Below are 20,000 nucleotides of genomic sequence, written 5' to 3' on the forward strand. Positions count from 1 at the left end.
GGAGAAAACTACACCTGACCCTACTCTTAGGAAAGAGTCAAAAGGTAAGACAAATAGTTTAAGTTCATAGCAGCTGTTGAAAGAGAAAGAGATCATGCAATTTAGTGAAAGATTATGTAATTCAAATTGTAACTTTATAAATAAAACATAACTATGGAAAGTATAAACTTGACAGCCCTGAGTTTAACCAAAACAGTAAAATAGATTAGATAGATGAAATAATCATCTCTGTCAAGACATCCAGGCTTTTTTCTTGTATAAAGTTGTTATAGCACAAAAGTAATTGTGCTGACTCAGCAGGTTCCCTTCATGTTAGGCTGCTGCTGGCGGCTTTTGATTTGCTGAATGCATCCTGTGTTTTGGTGAACAGATGACAAGCCCGACATGAGAAGTGAGCCTCCCACCAAAATCAAACTGCCTGGACTTCAGGGCTTACCTGGACGCAAAGCGCCGCCGCCACCTCCTGTAAAAGACAAGCCCCACTACATACCCAAGTACGTGAGTTCCCAAACGCTTCACCCATAACTGTTTATTAGTTTCCTGGGATGGCCATCTGTCCAGGGTACATCCACATAGATCCTCAATGCTATGGTTTCCTTCCATAAACAAGAAACGTTCCTGTGTGACTTGGCTGTTGGGCGAGCGTTGGTGGTGGTGGTGGTGGGGCGGGGGCGTTGTTGAAGTCCATGGTTGAAGTGCCATGGCTGCGGAGTTCTTCCAGAGGTTTGGTTGGTCTTTTTGTCAGTGAGGTGGATTCCGAGCGCGCGGCCCTCTCAACTGGAGACATGGAAACTTCATGAGTCACTGTGGGACCAAAACAAACGGCCGTTCTGCGTTTCCTGTTCCCAGACTGTGAGAGAGAGAAAGAGAGAGAGAAAGAGAGAGAGAGGGAGAGAGAGCACTTAACACTGAGAAAGACAAATGCGCTCTGTCTCCGCGCTAGGGTCAGGCGAGCGAGTGGAGAGAGCTGCTCCAGCAGCACTACTTCATTAACCACATGTACTAGTGCAGTAAGCCTTTATGGCTAATGTCCAAGCTGCTCTTCCTAAACACATATTGCACAACTGTGGTCTTTTGGTCAGGGTGTCTACACCACAGCAATGCATGGATACACTGGTGTGTCTGGCACATCATTTCCTCTAAATAACGCCTAGACATTTCACATCTATCTGATGGGACTGTGGTTCATTCCCATTCCCAGTTTTGGACTGAGCTGCACGTTACTGTGTATTCTCAGTTGCAGGATGGCAGTATGAGAGGATCTTGCTTTTGGCGTCTCTAAGCAGACCTGCTGTGTTTTTCCACTTCTGATTCAGAAGACAGTTTGTCACTCACAGAGCAGGCACTGCAGTTCAAAGCCCAGACAGTCAGTGGGAATAGATGTCAAACTCTTTTTTTGTCCTTTTCCTATGAATGCGCTCAACTGACACGTATGTGTGAAATGGCAGTTGCTCCTCTGCACACTTCCTTTGATGACTGGATTTGACCTAAATCTAATCTATTTTGAATGCAAAATATGCACACAATGATTCAATCGTTCTATGTGTGGTTCACAGAGATGCCAATTAAGCCTTATGGAGCATATCAGCAGTCTTCTGAATGATGTAACTGTTGCAAACAGTGTGACTATTTTAAGAACATACTGTACAAAGGAATGGACAAAGACCAGAGTATTGCACCATAGGAAATTGCCTTGGATGGCAGTTGGGGGAATAGTAATACTTAAGGGGAGACACCTTAACAGGAAAAAGATGGCGTTCAGAGAGGGGGACATGGCAGAGCTGAGGCGCGTGCAAGGGGAACTCAAATTCAAGCTGAGGGAAGCTAAGGAGGATTACAGAAAGAAGGTGGAACAGAAGCTGCAGGAAAACAACTTGAAGGAGACATGGGACTGCATGAAGGTTATCACTGGCCTGAAGAAGAACAGCAGCTCTGTGGAGAAAGTGGGCATGGACGATGCCATCACTTATCTTCTACACAGGACACATTCCCACCTAGACAAGGGGAAAAGTGCTGTGAGAATCATGTTCTTTGATTTCTCAAGTGCCTTTAACACCATCCAGCCCCTCAGATTGGGAGACAAGATCTTGCAGATGGGTGTGGATGCTCACCTGGTAACCTGGATTACAGATTACCTGACACCTCGTCAGACTGAAGAACTGTCTCTCTGACACTGTGATCTGCAGCACCGGAGCGCCACAGGGAAATGTGCTCTCTCCAGTCCTGTTCACCCTGTATACATCTGACTTCTGCTACAACACCGAGTCATGCCACATGCAGAAGTTTTCTGATGATACTGCAATTGTGGGGTGTATCAGGAACGGGCAGGAGGAGGAGTACAGGAGCCTGGTGGAGGACTGTGCAATGGTGCAAACTCAATCATCTTCAACTTAACACTTCAAAGACCAAGGAGATGGTGGTGGATTTCCGCAGGTCTAAGGCCACTCTGCTACCAGTCCACATTGATGGGGTCAATGTGGAGGTGGTTAGCACCTACAAGTATCTGGGTCTCCACCTGGACAATAAACTGGACTGGTCAGCCAACACTGATGCACTCTACAAGAAAGGGCAAAGCAGGCTGTTCTTCCTGAGGAGGCTGCGGTCCTTCAATGTGTGCAGTAAGCTCTTCAGGATGTTCTACCAGTCTGTTGTTGCCAGCGTCCTCTTCTATGCAGTAGTATGTTGGGGAGGAAGCACAAGGAAGAAGGATGCGGGGCGAATTGACAGGCTGGTAAGGAAAGCTGCCTCTGTAGTGGGAGCTGAACTGGAGTGCATCACTTCACTATCTGACAAAAGGACCCTGAACAAACTGATCAACATCTTGGACAATGAGTGTCACCCACTCCACAGCACTATTGTTAAGCAGAAGAGCCTGATCAGCTGGAGACTTCACTCACTGCCTTGCACAACTGAGACTGAGAAAGTCATTTGTCCCCAGGGCCATTGAACTGTTCAATGCCTCACTTAAGGGAAGAGGAGAGATAGACTTCTCTGCATAGTCTGTCTGCCTCTTCACCCCCTCCATGTTTGGTACTGTCTGTCCACTAGCCACTTGTACCACTGTCTTTATGCCTCACTGTTTGCGTGCTATATTAGCACATTAGCACTGCACAATGACGTTGAGTCTTGCTCCCTCCTCCTCCCCAGTCATGCATATGCTGCAGCAGCAGAGGTTAAAAACCAAAACATATGTTGAGGCATTTCAGACCCCGCAGATGCGGTTGATGGCGCGACCTAACCCACACAGGACTTGCTGCGGCCAGGCAGCTACAGTGCTGCAGCCAGGCAGCTACAGTGCTACACTCTGGGGGCATGAATTTAAAGGTATACTCAGTGACCGCGAGAAACAGAGATGATCTATATGAAAAATGGCCGGATTCTTCTAGATCTAGTTCACCATGGCTAAGCATACCACCATGTACTTACCTAAAATCCCCATAAACCTGTGAATTGCATTCAGCATGCCACACAAGAGGATTACAGTAGAGTGAGAGCATTACAGCATCCTGTGGTACCCAGGCAGGCTGTTTCCTGTTGATATTTGAAATGCCAGTAAGGGTATGAGGTATCACGCCCATTTAAAGGCTGGGGAGACATCGTCAACAGGAATATCCTCAAAGATCCTCTGCATTTATTTTTCTTTCCATTTTCTTTTAATGTTGGTCAGAGTTGTGTTTATCATTGTCAAACACGGCACTTTTTCCTTCAACAGGATCAACGGCGAGCAGAGCGCAGAGCAGGAGAAAGAGAAGGAGTCCGAACAGTTTGACGCAGTGGACGTGGCTTCGGAAAAACTGAGCCACCCCACAGCCAACAGAGCCAAACCACCTGGGAGAAGGCCACCCTCCACGCTCGCCGTCCACGTAAGAGACTAATGCAGACCACCACCCCCCCCTTCCTCCCACACACACACACCTACACAGACGCGCACACACACACAGACACACACACACAATACTTCTCTACTCTCAATTTTGAGACTTCGCCAAGAAAAACTGACCATGTATGAAGGCAGTGACTCTTCATAGAGAATTATTGCTACTCCTACAACTGTTGCTACTACAACAACTACTACTACTACTACTATTACTACTACTACTACTACTACTACTACTACTATGCTACTACTACTTCGACTATAACTACTACTTCTACTACTAACTACTACTACTACCACCACTACGACTACTACTACAACTGTTACCTACTACTACTACTACTACTACTACTACTACTACTACTATTAAAACTGCTACTACTACTGCTACTACTACTACTACTACTACTACTACTACTACTAATATGCTACTTCTACTTCGGCTATCACTACTACTTCTACTACTAACTACTACTACTACTACTACTATTACAACTGCTACTACTACTACTACTACTACTACTACTACTACTACTACTAATATGCTACTACTACTTTGGTTTATAACTTCACTACTTCTTACTACTAACTACTACTACTACTACCACCACCTGCCAACCACTACTACAACTGTTACCTCACCACCACTAATCAACCACTGCTACACTACCACCTATTACACCGCCACCGGTTACCTCACTGACACCACCACTGCTACTGCTACCACCACCACACCATCAATGACCTGCTACCTACAACGTCAACTCATTCACCCACTACTAAATATGTGTGTGTGTGCGGTGTGTGTGGTGTGGTGTGGGTGGTAGGTGGTGTGTGTGGTGTGTGTGCATGCGACCAGCATGTGTTCGCGGCGGCATAAAAACGCGGGTGTGTGTGTGTGTGTGTGTGTGTGTGTGTGTGTGTGGTGTGCGCAATGTGATTTGACATGTCCTCAGGTGGTGCATACATGGGTGTGTGTGTGTGTGTGTGTGTGTGTGTGTGTGTGTGTGTGAGTGTGTGTGTGTGCGACAGAGAGAGAGAGAGAGAGAGAGAGAGAGAGAGAGAGGGAGTCATGACTTTGTTGTGCTTGTCTACAGACTCCAGGGGACAAGGGAGATGTTGATGAGTCAAAGAAAAAGCTGCCATCACCTAAGGTATGAGGAAGGAAACAATGTCATTGGAGTTCAGCCACGAAGCGTAGCCTCTGGTCACACGTGCACCCTTAATGTGATAAGAAACAACTGAACTTTCAGTTCCTATTCCAAGTAGGCTACAAATGAACTGTGTTTTCTGGAGAACTGGTTTGGAGATGATACAGTAAGAGATCAGTCATCAGCCTATCAGCAGATTCTGAAATGAAATCCAACATACATTCAGTATTTTCATCCACTTCATACTCTAAAGGTCACATTAGATTTTGACCGTTTTTACAGGACATCACCTGATTGCATTGCAGCAAAATATCACTTAGCAAGATAGCACGCTTTTGTCAGTGTCAACTATACTGTTGTTGGTCCTTTGGGTTGCCTGTTGCCTTTGTGGGCTGTTTCAGCTGATTTGCTTGCTCTTAACCCTATCTTTAGGTCACAGAGAACCATTTACCAACCCCCGGAAAGACGGAACTTCCACACAAGCCGGCAATATCACCTCCACACCCGCTGGTTCTCCCCAAGGTCCTGCCTGACCTGAAGCCAGTTGTAGCCCAGGAGAAGAGCTCGTCTATGGATGACCTGCTGGCTGAGGTCCGGGAGCTGAAGATGACCCTGGATCAGTTCAAGACTCGTCATGAGTGAGCACAGCTAACTTTATCACCTATGCTGACAGCTTCATGTTAGTAACCTTATATGTAAATGGCTGTAACTCACATTTATAATATGATGCCCAGTAACTCAGCAATGTGGACATCAATACAGTACAGACCTATAATAAATATGTTAACTATTTGTGAGTGTGTACACACACTTGTGCGTGCACTTTATACACACAGTCATGTCACACACACACACACACACACACACACACACACACACACACACACACACATACACTAATTTGTACATGTACACATGCACACATGCACACACACATACTGTACACACACACTCACATAGAGTAGAATAGCCAGATATACTATATATTATTTATGCTGATAATGTATATTTCATTATGCTCTACTTTAAAGAAATGACATTAAAGAACTGAAAGATGAACTGAGAGAGGAGAGGAACAAGCGAACACAATTAGAGGTGAGTTCATTTATCAAACATTATTACACAGCTCTTCATAATGCTGCAGAATGTTCCTTTCACTTGAATGGGCCTGAACGTTCGGAGGTCTGATCATTTTGTATAACAGACCGTTGCTAAGTATTACAGACCGCTGTCAAAGAAAATGGGTTTTGTGCCTCTGATTCACGTCTTTCATATCACTCCACAAGTAGTCCGGTCACTTCTTGCAATGGAACTTCATTCAAAAATTAAAACAGACGGTTGATCAGCTGTGTTCTAAAGAATGTTTGATTCAAGTTCAGCGTGTGTTGCGAACTATTTGTTACTCGGCAAAAGCCATGACAAAACGTTAACAAATACATGTAAAGAGTCAAATCATGTGGAGTTTATTTTTTCGTTTTGGCAAGTAGCCGTGTATAAGCGGGATAATGTATAGAACTCTGGTCATTATCGTAAAATAAGTCCCTTCATTAATTAACTAATTTATTTAAACATTCTCTTATTGTTTCATTTTTGATACAAGTAATAGTCTGCACCACACAGACGTGTGTAAAGATGTCACTGTAAAAACTCTCATGATACTCTCAGCTGCCCCTTTACTCTGGTTTGCCTGTGGATGTTGTATCAGGCTGTGTTGAATCATTCAAGTGCATTGTGGGTGGGACTATCTAACAGTAGAATTGATTGGGAGACAGTGGAAATGAAGGTACAGTATACACTCAGAACCAAAGATTATCAGAACCATCCCAAATATCTGGAAAATTATGTTGTCCTAGATGTTAAAAATAGATGGCTCAAAAGAGCTAACCAAGCCTACAGTAATCTCAGATAAAACAAAGGAAACCTACCCACCAGCCCTATAAGGAAAACTAATGTGTTTTGAATAAATGTGTGCGTGGGCCTAATGGGCCTAATGTGTGCGAATAAAAGGGTTGTCAACCCCACAGTTGCAGGCCTTTCTCCAGACTTCAATTTAGAGTTCTTTGAGAAAGCTTTTGCTAAGTAGCCACTTGAGGTGTTGTTGAGCAAATGACATTTAGGCCTGGTTTCAGGTAGCATATTACTTCAGCTGCTCCTCTTAGAGTCTGGAATGACTATTGTTGAGTGCAGATCATTGATTGCAGATATACATTATATATATTCTATACAGTCAATGGTGCAGATGCTGGGATGTCCAGTTTAATTTTACTTGACCCTTTGACACTGTAAAGTGTGAACCACACTAGTGTAATTGACAGACTGAGTCGGTGGGTGGAAATCACAGGATCTGCACTTAGTTGGTCAGATCCTATCTTACAAACAGATGTTTTGTGGTGTCAGTGGCTAATCACATATCTTCAGCTTCTACTTTCCACAGTGATCCGGTCTGAGACCCTTACTTTTTATTGTTCTTTTAAATATTGAAATATTTCTTCTCTGGTTACAGGAAGAGGTACAGGCTCTGAGGAGTCGCCACTAGAAGGACCAGGAAGTATAGCTTGTCACTCAGACACACTGGACAAAAGTTACACTGATCTATGATCTCCTGCATCTGAGAAATTCCACACACACACACACACACACACACACACACACACACACACACACACACACACACACACACACACACACACACATACACAGGAACCTGACAGTTCTCAAGAGTCCCTGTATATACACAGACACACACACACACACACACACACACACACACACAAAACATGTGTTGCACACCCACATGGTATGGCTACTGAGAAGCAGGCACCATCTTACTTCCCAGAGGACTGTAAGTGTAACAGTATTGTACAATATAGATCAAATATATTTACAGATTAGTACAGGGTGAGGATGTTTTGTGGTGTTTGCTTTTAATGTCTACTGTTGTTATGTACCAGTGCTCTGTGGGAACGTTTTATACTTTCTATCTTGGGTCTATTGTGTCTGTTGTGAATGAATCTTTTGTTGCACTGTTTGAGTTCTTTACGAGGTCTGGTAGATCAAATATTTTCATAACCTTTTGACAAAGACCAGAGGTTTTATCACAGAGATAAAGTGATATGGCCACAAAGGGCAGTCAGGTGAGTTGATTGTTTTTAATCCCCAGATACTTTGCGTATACAGGCCTACGGCCACAAGCCCTCTGTATAGCATGTAGGACTATGTATTAAAAAACAAAATGTAAATTTGAATAGAAATGTGCCTTATTTCATTTGTTGTGTATCACTTTTAGGACTTGTTTTACTTTTGCAATACTCCATTTCGTCAGCAGAGGGCGACTGTTATCCATCAATAATTCAGTGACAGCATAGTCTCCTTATGGAGCATCTAACAGCTGACTTTTAAAATGCTGAAAGATGTACATTGAGGAAATTGATTTATTGCTTTTTGTAATGTAATGACATATATTTTGTAGTAATGACATATATTGCTTACACACACCTATGCCCTCTCAATTCTGAGCTTAAGTCATACATTCAAAAATGCTTAAGCCTTTTTCACTTTAATTGTCTGTTTCAGTTTGAACATGTAGATCAATTGAATTTAATTCAATAATGGAGATTAAAAACGAATCCACTAAAAACCTGGACCAGCCAAACAGTAAACGTGAAATAAATTACCCGGAACTGAATTGATTAAAGAAAACATTACAAAACCATTACAACATAAATATTCCAAAACCAAATGAGCAACTTCCAGTTTTTAAACCTAAAGTGACTCTCGTACTGTGACTCACTACAACAATGGCAGCAATGTAAATATTTGGCATGTCTCTTCCTGGGACCTGGTGACACGTTTCTGGCGTGGGCCCCTCACAGTGCTGGGGATGAGGAACACATGTGGCCCACAGCTGTGCTGCATTAACTCCCCATCGCTTCTGAATTCAGTTCCAGAAGAGGCTATTTTTGAAAGTATTAATGTGCATAGTGGCTGTAGTTAGACGTTTAAGGCTGCAGTGGAGTGTTTGTTTAATTGAATTAGTGTTGGTTCAGTACTGATGCTGGTCAGATGTGTAAAATAGAGCAAAAATGTGATGTGTGTGACTTGTTTGTGTATCTTTCTTTTGATGTACAAAGACGACAGGCTTACCTGGGATTAATACATAACTGTATAGGTTGTTTATTACTCAGCATGCTGGACCAAATGTATTCAGTATTTGACTAATACAGCCTTTGATGTTTTTTGCCATGTTTGGTATGGAATGTGGTCCAGACTAGATTAATAATGCAGGAAGCTTTGGCTCTCTGAGAGACCATAGGAAATTCTTTCAAGCATTTTCAGGTTTCAATCAGTAGGCTGTGTGAATAACCTGGACTGTTCCTGGAGTCGTCCTGTCCAAACACACACACACACACACACACACACACACACACACACACACAGGAGACTGGCAGTACAACACAAAGGGTGTCAGGTCGACGGAAAAACCGAGAGAGACTGAGGAAGGAGGAGCGAGAGCTAGGCTTGCAGCCGACGGTCCTGTGTTGGGCTGATATTTTGTATTTTCAGTCTTTATCTTTGTTTCAGTGCCAGCTCTCTTTTGCTCTTTAAATAAACGTTTGGAATTTTACACCTGACCACAATGAACCGCTCAAACTGGAGAAAGAGAGAGAACCTCAGGCACATCTCTTTCTCTGGAAATAAAGAAGTAGAGATGAGATGAGAGAGAGGAGGCAAAGCCACATGTCCGTGTTCCTCTAATAACACACAAACACATGGTCATGTGTGTGTGTGTGTGTGTGTGCTGTGGATCTCATTGTGTTCACAGTTGTGCTCGTAAGATGCAGGCCTGATTATAAACATCTCAGATACGCCTGGAATTCCCAGAGTAGTGCATCTCACCAGCATCTGCTAATCGTTAGAGGCAGGCAGGATGCTCCAGCAATGGTGCAAAATGCACTCATGTGTTAGTGAAGTCATTCTCACAAGAGAGGAGATCACGCATGCCTGAAGACCTCTGAGAGATGCTGCATAAAACTGTTAAAACACACAGACACGAGCCAGACACTCTTGTGACGGCTAGCCCGTCCTGCATTTGATTAGGAGGACAATTCAGTGCCTGTAGTCAAGCGGTCAGAACTGCACACAGACAGGACATAAAGAGGAGATGACACCAGGGGACGGATTCATTCGTTTATTGTTTTAATGCAATTCATCCCCCTTGGTTTTGAATGGTCCCTGACATAGACTCCAGACAATGTGGCCATTTCCGCTTCAAGTCTCGGATTTCTATTTTCAGCTCGGCAGTGGGAAAGGGGGCCGGGAGGGCAGAGGCCTCCTATCTCAATACTCCCTGACCAGAGGGAGTGACACAGGCTTTATTTTCACTCTGACCTCTCAGAGCAGACCACAGACTGCAGCCACGACCCCAAGAAAGTCAGTAAATCTCTTCAAATCAACACAAATCTAAAACAAGAGCATTTTTTCTGACCTTTAAGACATATCTGTGGAAATAATCGCTCATGTTTGTACATTACATCATGAGTGCATAAATGAGGACTTATGAAAGACCAACTGTGTTTTGCACTCCTGAATATTATCATGGGAATGTGACTGTGATATTGTGTTAATGTAATAAAATGTTTTGGGATTTAGCCCCTCTTTAACGACACATACAACAAGATTTGTGCAAATATATCATTCCCGGTATTAATGTATCAATGTATACAGTGATAATTTGACTATAAGACACTATCAGATCAAATCATGTGATTAGATGTCGATTGACCCCTGAATTCCACATGACTACCATATTGGTCCACACAACTTTTAAAAAGACTGAAGTACCCCTCCTCTTCGCATTATGTTTTAGTCCAAATTGAACTCTGAGAGCTTTGCTCCAAATGAATGAAAAGCCTGAAGTTTGACACAGTACACAGACTACAATAAGGTTGCTAATTTCAAGGAGTGTCATCAATATTGTTGAACCTGATTTTCAAAACATAGTTGAAACAAATTGTTTGTCAGTACAGGTATAATCATCCATCTTGGTAAAAGTGATGTAATGTTAGTTCATGACACTGTGGATCTATACATATAGACTACAAGTGTTTTGGTCTACATCCAGAGATTGACATAAGCATGATGATTAGGAGGACTGTTCAGAAATGTCCCCGTGTAGTCCCACAGCATTGTCACCCTCTGGTATGGAAAGAGATAAGATCACATTCTGATGTCACAAAGCACCAAGAAGTACCCAAGAGAGCGTTGGGTCTCTGTGTTGACACACCATTTCAAAATAAAAGCCCCCAGCGAGTGAGACATTTAACCAGCATCTCTCAAGACGTGTTTCTCTGGTAACAGCACAGTTTGTTCTTCCCTCCAGAAGTCGCTTAGCACCTGGCATTGCCCGTTTCTTTCAGAGTTGTCCCTTAGCACCACGTGGGCACGTTAGTAGTAGTGCACTCGCCCGATGGTGCCAGTCCCGGTGCCCAGGATGTCGGGCTGGCCGTTCCTCCAGATCTCCCGAATGATCCTCTCCCGCTCCTCCAACCGTTGGGCACGTTCCAGTTCCTCTGCCGACGTGAAGACGTTCACACTCAGCGTGCCATCCGAGTGGCTGGTGTGGTTGCTGGCCGGGATCTCGGTGGTGGGCAGTGGCAGGGCCATCTCCACATCCCTCTCCACCGCCTCTTCCTCCCCCTCGTCCTCCTCTTCCTCCTCCTCCTCCTCCTCCTCCTCGCTGTCGTCGTCCTCCTCGTCCTCGCTGAAGTCCTTCAGCTGCTTCTTCTCGGGCGCGGGCGACGGGGTCTTGGTGCGCGGCTTGCAGGAGATGCGCACGACCAGCAGGCAGAGAGTCAGCACCAGGCCAAAGCAAACGCCGATCACGAAATACAGACCAAAGCTCTCCGGATTGTCTGCACACAGAAGAGACATAAAAGACAAATGCCATGAATTTCAATGTGCTTTAACCTCAGTAATGACAATATCCATTCATTCATTCATTCATTCATTTGATTCTTTTCTCAATAACACATTTTTGACTGTTATAATGTTCAAGAGGGCATTTTTAATTATGGTGTTGTAATCTGCATTTACAAACAACAGCTAGTAGAGGGTAACAGGAATGCAAACAGATGTGTCTGGAGCTCGAGGCCTTAAGCAATACTCGCCGTTGACATACTTTTGATGTGAGCGTAGGCAGCGATGCTGTTGCTCAGCAGTGCCATCTCTGTCCTCTTGGCGTCCATCTTGGCTAGTCAGAGGGAGGGAGGTCACACCTGTGAAAACAGATCGACATGTTTTCAAACATGGCACTCTGGACCCACTGACTCAGATGGCAGTCTCCCATCGGGCTACAAATATGGCTCTGAATGCTTTACTCTCTCTCTCTCTCTTTTTTTTTTCCCTCTCTCTCTTTATCTTTCTCTTTTCTCTGTCTGTGCTTTCCCTCAGTGCCCTGCACGGCACCTCCTCTCTTCCTCGCACACAGACACACACCCTCCAAATGATGACGTTCACACTCTTTACGAGAGGCCGCAAACACGCCACACAAACATGTTCTCCCCTCCCACCCTGAGTCCCACCCTTGCTGCCGGCACCTCACCACATGTCTGTGGGGGAGTTTGGTTCAGGGGGGGCTCTCACCAGTGGGACAAAAGACCCACTGTATGTTCCCCGGAGCTGCGCCATGTGGGCAGGGAGCACATCCTGGCCAACTCATGTTCACGATCCCTCCAAGGTTCGACTAGGCCCCTTGGCTTTCAGGGGTCAGAGGTTACGGCACCCCGTGACCAAAGAGGTGTGTTTGCTCAACAAAGTCTCCAGATGTAAGGGCTGTTTAGAGCCAAGCTGCTTGTTTGGTTTGTGAACTCTGTGAGTGTGATTGTATCCTGCTCTGGCAAGATGTGAGTTTGGATCTGCCAGCTCAGTGGCTAGCTGAGGATGACTCCAAACTAAATATCTAGACAATAGACTGTGATTATCTCAAAAAAGCTCAAAAGAACTGTATTCTGGAAAATCTGGAGAGAGATATTGGAAGACATGTTGTGTTTATAGGGTCGGATAAAATCATCTTAGACTGAATACTGAACTACACCAGAGACTTTCTAATGAGGAGACACAGCACTCAAAAAATCCTCCATAGAAATGCATGGGGCTAGTTTGTAACGCCAATATGGCCGTTGTCTACACGTATCCCACCCCTTCCTCGGCAAAACGTCAACATGTGAATACATTGAGCCAATCATGTGGTGTGAATACATTGAGCCAATCATATGGTGTGTTGTGAAGACATCGTGCCAATCATGTGTTGTGAACTTGCCGCTGGAGCAAGATTGGTGTCGTGAAGCCTTGCGCATGCACATTTCTGCTGAATAGGATGCCCGATGAGTGCCCAAAAAGCGTTACAATATGGGCTCCGAGTGGAGGGACTTGCCTAAAAGGACTTTGACTACACCCAGTTCTGTCAATATGCAAAGCCAGTCCAAGGGAGAGTCCCTTCCTCAGACCACAGCTAGACCGGTGAAACTTATTTGAGGCCAGCATCATGGTGACCGGCTAGCGACGGGGAGGCTGAGTATGTGTCATCCTAATCCCTGGGAGATGGGACTGTACACAAACACATCCTGCTGGTTTAGTTTGGTTTTGTTTGCTCCCATTGTGTTGTCCCCACCATGTCCTGACTGAGAGGAGAGGCGTCGGCTCACATCCGCTGCCATGGATGCATGCTGGGTAAAACACACGCGGGAACGTCCCTCCTCTTCTTTGGCCTTTTCCTCTTTCCGTTTTCTCTTTTCTTTTCCTGCTGGCCTCTCTTCCACTTCTCTCTCTCTCTCTCTCTCTCTCTCTCTCTCTCTCTCTCTGTGCCTGTCCCTCGAGTGAAAAGCTGTTTCCAATCTGAGAAGCAAGGGAGGGAGACGGTGTGGAAAGAACAGCCAGCCCCCGGGTCATCCAGTCCTGCTGGCTCTTACTGGACTTCCTGTGTACCACCCCACCCCCCTACCCCCTGCCATCCCCACTCAGTCCCACTTCATCTCTCTCTTCCTGCTGACTCCTGCTTTTCTCTCGTCAGGCTCTATTGTCCCGCCAACTCCTTGACATCACCACGGGCCACGTGGGAAACTGAGACCCGGGGACAGGTGGCACGTGATGGCGTCCGTGCGGGAGTCCACTCTCAGTGGACGGCACTGCGTGATGCCATGGACACACCACATTTAACTCCATTTAACTTTCGCTGTCAGAGTTAGTTAAGGCCAGATGAAACTGAGCAGGGACAACTCCTAGTTAGAACGTTTTTGCTCACTCACTCACTCACATGAGCATGCCACACACAACTGATAAACTGTTAGTCAGTCCAAGACAAAATGCCATCAAGAATAATGGAACACTGGGTAATATTTAGATAACAAAGATTTTTGTTTATTCAGATTATACACATAAATTTATATGATTAACAACTGGACCATAAACCAAGAGTGCTACCATGCCAGAAGAAGTGAAATGTTTGTAAATTCAACAAAGGCAAATCTGCTGCCGGTTATTACAGCCACCATAAATCTCTCACCAGATGGTTCAGCAGGACGATGTTGGGGTTAGTCCATAGTGCAGGGAAATGACACTGTTAAGCCACGAGTCCGCCGGCCTCTCAAAGAAGTGGGTTGTGATTCCTCCCTTATGCAAACTTCTTCATCTGGCTATCCAAACGACAAGAGTACACACACATTCATTCAAACACAGACACAGACAGACAGACACACACACACACACACACACACACAGGCAGACATAGAGAGAGAGAGAAAAAGAGATGTCAGAATGCATTAGGTGAGTGCTCACTGAGGCATCTGCAATGCAAACAAATCTCTGAACCATGGCAACCAGAACGTGTGCTCAAGTCAATATGCCCGCTTTGTAAATCTCTAAATCTGATGCATTCAAGCAAAGTTCCTGATATACTGCATGTGTGACAGGTCTGATCCTTAGCAAGGTTGTGGCTGAGAACACAACAGAGGACTGGGGTGAGAAGAATGTTTGCTTTAATGTTCCTATAGAGTTCTTCATCGAAGGAGATCAGATGCTGGAAAACAGACTGGATCATGATTTCTATATATCCATCTGTTTATCCCAGAGTGGGTTGGATTCTACGGCCTCAGCACAGTGCAGCTTCTCACGTACATTAATGCAAAAAATATTCAGCCAAGTAAAACCACTTTTTCAAAACAAACGGTGAGTGAGCATGGCCCAGTCTCCATTTTGACCAGACAAGAGAGTGAGCATGGCCCAGTCTCCATTGAGAAAGAGATGTGTGTTTGTGTATGTTTTTTATATATATATATGTATTCACAGATTTTGTTTTATGTCTGTTATTTAGTCTTGATGAGTTCTAGACATTGTATGCTTTGGCAACACTTTCTTCACGAATTGTCATGCCAATAAAGCGTTTTGAATTTGAATTTGAATTTGAGAGAGAAAGATCTCTCCCAGGCAGACAGGAAAAAGCCAGGTGGAGAGAGAGAGGGAGAGAGAGAGAGAGAGAGTGAGTGAGAGAAAAAGAAAGAATGGACCCCTGAAAAGTGCCGAGCTGTGAGTTTTGCTGGAGCTGCACGGACTTGGAAAAAACAACAGCTGGCAGCTGAGGTTGGTTTAGCTGAGCCCCTGTGCTAAGGCGGCCGTCGCCGGCATCCCAGAGCTGATTCCCATCTCACCAATCTCCCCCAGCGGAAGTGGAGCAACACAAGCACGGCACGGTCACCATGGCAGCGGCGCTACAGCGCCTCAACACACGACACCCCAGAGAAAGAGTTGAAGCGAGTGGAAAAAGGAGAGAGGAGAGATTTGAGGGTAAAAGAAAGTGAAAAGAAAAAGGGAGTGGAGGGAGAGGAAGGGAAGAGAGAAGGGAACAAAAGGAAAAGGGGGGTAGAGAGAGAGAGAGAGAGAGAGAGAGAGAGAGATGAGAGGGGTGATGATGGTCTTGTTTTGGGGGCTGCCAGCAGGATCTAAAGTCTGTCCTCCTCCTCCTCCTTCTTGGCTTCCTTCCTTTTTAATTACTGTGGCTTATGTCTAAACAGACAAGGTCAACACAAGGGATTCCGCAGTGTAGGAGAGCTCTCTCTCGCTCTCTCTCTTTCATCTGAATCCATTTCATCCAAATCCGCCTTTTTGCCTTACTGTCCTTAAACTGCCTGTTAGCAAAGGACTAGGAAAACAATAAACACTCAAAATGTTTAAACAATGGTGAATTATTTAAAAATACTTTATTGGTGTTTTTCTTTAGTAAAGCATAATAACTCAAAAGTTACAGACTTTCTTATGAAAAGAGTTTCTTAAGGGGAAAAAAATAGATACCCAGGACATAACGTGTCTGGGATAATTACTGGTTACCAGGTTGTTTTGTGTCCTTTTTCCACTGCCAAGCAGACCCATTAGTCTTGTCAGAGCTTGGGCATCTGCACATGCAAGGTAATGGCAACCGGAGGCTCGTTTAAGGTCTATCTAAACACTCATTAACCTGCCGCGTTGTTTTGTGTTGTTTTGTTTTGGCCCTGGGAAGGAAATGATTTCCAGACACCCCTCGATTCCCCCACCCCACGCAAAGGTCTCAGTTCAGCCATTTTCCTCCCATGACTTCATCGGTTTTTATCCCAAACATGTTCACAGGCACCTTGACAAACAATTATGGCAAAAAATGTCTAGCAGTGAAAACTTAAGATGCTCTTTTTAACATGGGAGCTGGAGACACTGTTTTCATCATAGTGTCTCAGTAAAGTGCTTTTGTTGGTATGACATGTCCTGCTTAAAGATGAGACACCCAAATCTTGCACAGTGTCAACCTGATATCTAGCAACACCACCCAGGGGGAAAGCATAGCTCATATTGAAGCCACACAAGTCCCACGAAACAGTAGAGCCAGAGAGCCTTGGGAATTCCACTGTAACAGGCTGCACATTGAGGACAGTTTTGGGTGGGACACATGGATGATCTCTGAAAAGGTAACGCACCCATTATCTTCTTTTGTGGGATATTTTTGTCCATGCAAAGAGGACTACAATAGAACTTCCTTCCCCTTGGGTCTTCCCCTATCTCCCATGCAGCGCTATCTCGCTCCTCTCCTGATGCAACACCCATGTCTGAGTCAGTCCAGGGACACCACAACTGCTCATTCTTCTGAGCAGCCTCACCGCCTAGCCTACTTCCTGTACTCAACAGGAACGCTTGATTAAGTTGTGTGCTTCATTTAGGGACATAAACTTGTCTAAACAAATTTGTTTTTTTCCCCTGCCGAGCGATAGTGAGGCTGAGTCTGATGTCCACAGATGGCCCCTGTTCATCCCATGGGGTGAGAGGAATGGAAGCTCCTCTCTCTCTGATGCAGAAGTCTCACTCGCCAGAGACAAATCTTTCACTCAGACCGTTCACCGCAGCGTTCCTCTCACAAAGCATTACGAGATGTAATCAGACTGGATAGGAGGAATCCGGGCAGAGAAAGAGGCAGTAATTGGGCCTTCAAATGAGTGTGTGTGTGGGGAGGGGAGGGGGGGTAGCCAGATTCATGTCCTCTGTCATGATGGTGCTCGCTGATGCCAGCAAAAGTAGGGGATATTTTTGATAGGTAATGGTAATGTTGCAGTGGCCACAGGAATGCCTGGAGAAACCAGACGACTTGTGGTTAACCTAGCACGAGGCTTGAGAATGTATAAAATAACATTTAAATTTAGATTTGATTACATTACACTGTTTTTGCCCATAAATGTTCCCACATTGCCGGGGCAAAGCAGCGGTGTTGTGGCATCCATGGTGCGAAAGACAGAAAGAATACAGAACATTGAGCAGCTTGGTCACTAGACGGACTTCAGGAAATAACTGGGAATCTGAAAGCATGTAATGGTCACAACAATGCCTCAGAACACTTGTTCTGATAAATCCATTATGGAGTGTCTGAAAGACTGAATGTGGGCCAGAAGTTGACCTAAGCTGTCAACAATGCTTTGCATTTTTTCAGCGAGTCCAAACCACATAATACATTTTGAAAGTCTGCTTGTTTTCAAATCAGTATCATGGAATACTGGATATTTATCCAACCAAAGTGTATCTGTGTAGAAACAGGGAATCTGTTACAACTGGCTAGCTTTGCTGTCTCTATTTATTTCATCACACATTCCAAAATGCTGACCTGACAACACTGACACCAAGTTGAAATCCCTGATGATTTCTCATTGCATCAACACTGGCCAACGTCACCTGACTGCTAACCCCAAGATGGATGGTAAATGGTAAATAGAGTGTATTTTATTGTGCTTTTCTCTAAAGAGCCGTAGAGACTTTTGCCTCTCAGTTTACCTACTCACACACACATTCACACATACAGATGGTGAAAGGCTGCCATGCCAGGTGCTAATCAGCACATCGGGAGTGATTGATGAAACTGGGCAGGGAGACAGCCCAACAAAACTCTCTCTATGGGGCCATAGTCCCAAACCACCGAGGTGGTGAGGGTAACTTTCCAGCCGATAAACCAGTACACATCTCTGGCCACATCCAGGCACTTTGGAGGGAGTCTGGAGAACAGCTTAGAAGAGCATCATCTGGTGAAGGCATTTGCAGTATCAGTTGGCCATGGGGCTCTCCAAGGCCTTGAAGATTGTTGGAACAATTTAGAAAAGAGGGCCTACACTTTATTTTCTCTCTCTGTGTCTTTCTCTCTCTGTCCCTGTCTCTGTATCTCTCTCTCTCTGATTTCTTTCACTCTCTCTCCTTGTCTCTACCCCCCTTTTGGTCTCTCTCTCCCTTTCCCCATGTCTCTCTACATGCCTCTCTCTATGTACAGTATCTGTCTCTCTCTCTCTCCATGTCTCTGTTTCTCTCCCTCTCCCCATGAATCTATTTATCTCACTCTCTCCTTGTCTCTCTCCCTTGTTACTCTTCTGATGGGAGATCTCGGGGACCACGCTGTTTTGTGCGTCGGCGTCGTTGCTCCAGCCCTGGTTTCCTGCCTGCGTCGGGGGGCTTAACGCTCTTGGAGCGTGGTCACACATGTGGTTGCCATCAGCCCCGCTGACCCCTCGCGCTCCGCAGAGCCGACCCCAGAAGATGGTTGCCAGCTGGGGGGGACACTGAGACTTCGTACTCAGAATTGAAAACTAATCTCATAGCACCCATGCCGGAAAAAAAAAAAAAAACTCTGGTTCCTACGGCACCTCTGCTGCTAAAATTAGTTCAGGGTCAGGGTTTGGTCGGAGGTGAGAGATGGCTGACGGAGAGGCTTGGAAGTTTACCGCCAAACTTGAAGCAGGAAATGCCTTGTTGAAGACCCTCTCTGTGTTTCACACAGGTTCACACACTCTTTCACACACACATGGGTCACAGTCACAAGGACGCAAGTATAGGCTGATGATTCCTCTGGTGACTCCCAAAGAGCCGCACTTGCAGATCCTGAGCTTTGCCAGTCCATATAGGAGCGTTGCCATGCGTTGACTTTACCAGTGCCTGTTGCCATGCATGGACTTAACCAATGCCTGTTGACCAATGCATAGTGGGTAGAACCTGCTGTCATGCACACCTCAAAACAATAAGGTGGGTAGAACCTGCTATGCACACCTTGGAAGAATATGGTGGGTAGAACCTGCTATGTCATGCACACCTTGGAAGAATAAATATTATGCTGCTATACGGATAACCTTTCTATTTCAAAACACACAAAACTCTATGTGTCCGTGTGCATTTGTGCAAACATGCATGTGTGAGTGCACACATTTTTGCATATGTGTGTGTGTATGTGAGTGTGTGTGTGTGTATGTAAGTGTGTGTGTGTGTGTGTGTGTGTGTGTGTGATGATTGCTGAGAAAGTGTATGTTCATGCATCTATGTATATGATACTCACTGGAGATCCTAATGTAAGTGGTTTCGGGGGGGATTGGGTTTTTTGGGGGGTTCTGGGCATTTAACAGATCCCAGATGTGTTGTTGATAGGAGACAGAGAG

At 45.1% G+C, this 20,000-nt stretch overlaps 2 protein-coding genes across 3 annotated transcripts in view; one reads left to right on the forward strand and one right to left on the reverse strand.

Annotated features, from left to right (window-relative positions):
- Positions 1-8,273, forward strand: part of sh3d21 (SH3 domain containing 21) — a 16,972-nt gene extending 8,699 nt beyond the window's left edge. Inside the window, exons 10-16 of the mRNA XM_048260765.1 lie at positions 1-44; positions 371-494; positions 3,713-3,863; positions 4,975-5,031; positions 5,461-5,666; positions 6,060-6,123; positions 7,532-8,273. The exon at positions 1-44 is cut by the window's left edge and continues 13 nt beyond it. Coding sequence (XP_048116722.1) covers positions 1-44; positions 371-494; positions 3,713-3,863; positions 4,975-5,031; positions 5,461-5,666; positions 6,060-6,123; positions 7,532-7,564 — 679 coding nt within the window. The 3' untranslated portion in view covers positions 7,565-8,273. The remainder of the gene's footprint in view (positions 45-370; positions 495-3,712; positions 3,864-4,974; positions 5,032-5,460; positions 5,667-6,059; positions 6,124-7,531) is intronic.
- A 1,970-nt stretch (positions 8,274-10,243) lies between these two features.
- The window catches only part of eva1ba (eva-1 homolog Ba (C. elegans)), a 14,934-nt gene continuing 5,177 nt past the window's right edge, over positions 10,244-20,000 (reverse strand). Inside the window, exons 2-4 of one of the 2 annotated variants that reach the window (XM_048262075.1) lie at positions 14,588-14,713; positions 12,206-12,302; positions 10,244-11,939 (exon numbers count right to left, since the gene is read on the reverse strand). In XM_048262075.1, coding sequence (XP_048118032.1) covers positions 11,473-11,939; positions 12,206-12,272 — 534 coding nt within the window. In that variant the 5' untranslated portion in view covers positions 12,273-12,302; positions 14,588-14,713 and the 3' untranslated portion in view covers positions 10,244-11,472. Of the gene's footprint in view, positions 11,940-12,205; positions 12,303-14,587; positions 14,718-20,000 lie in introns of both variants that reach the window. The other variant, XM_048262074.1, reaches the window with a different exon arrangement.

This window comes from Alosa alosa, chromosome 13 (assembly GCF_017589495.1).
Source record: "Alosa alosa isolate M-15738 ecotype Scorff River chromosome 13, AALO_Geno_1.1, whole genome shotgun sequence".
In the NCBI taxonomy this organism is placed as follows: Eukaryota; Metazoa; Chordata; class Actinopteri; order Clupeiformes; family Clupeidae; genus Alosa; species Alosa alosa.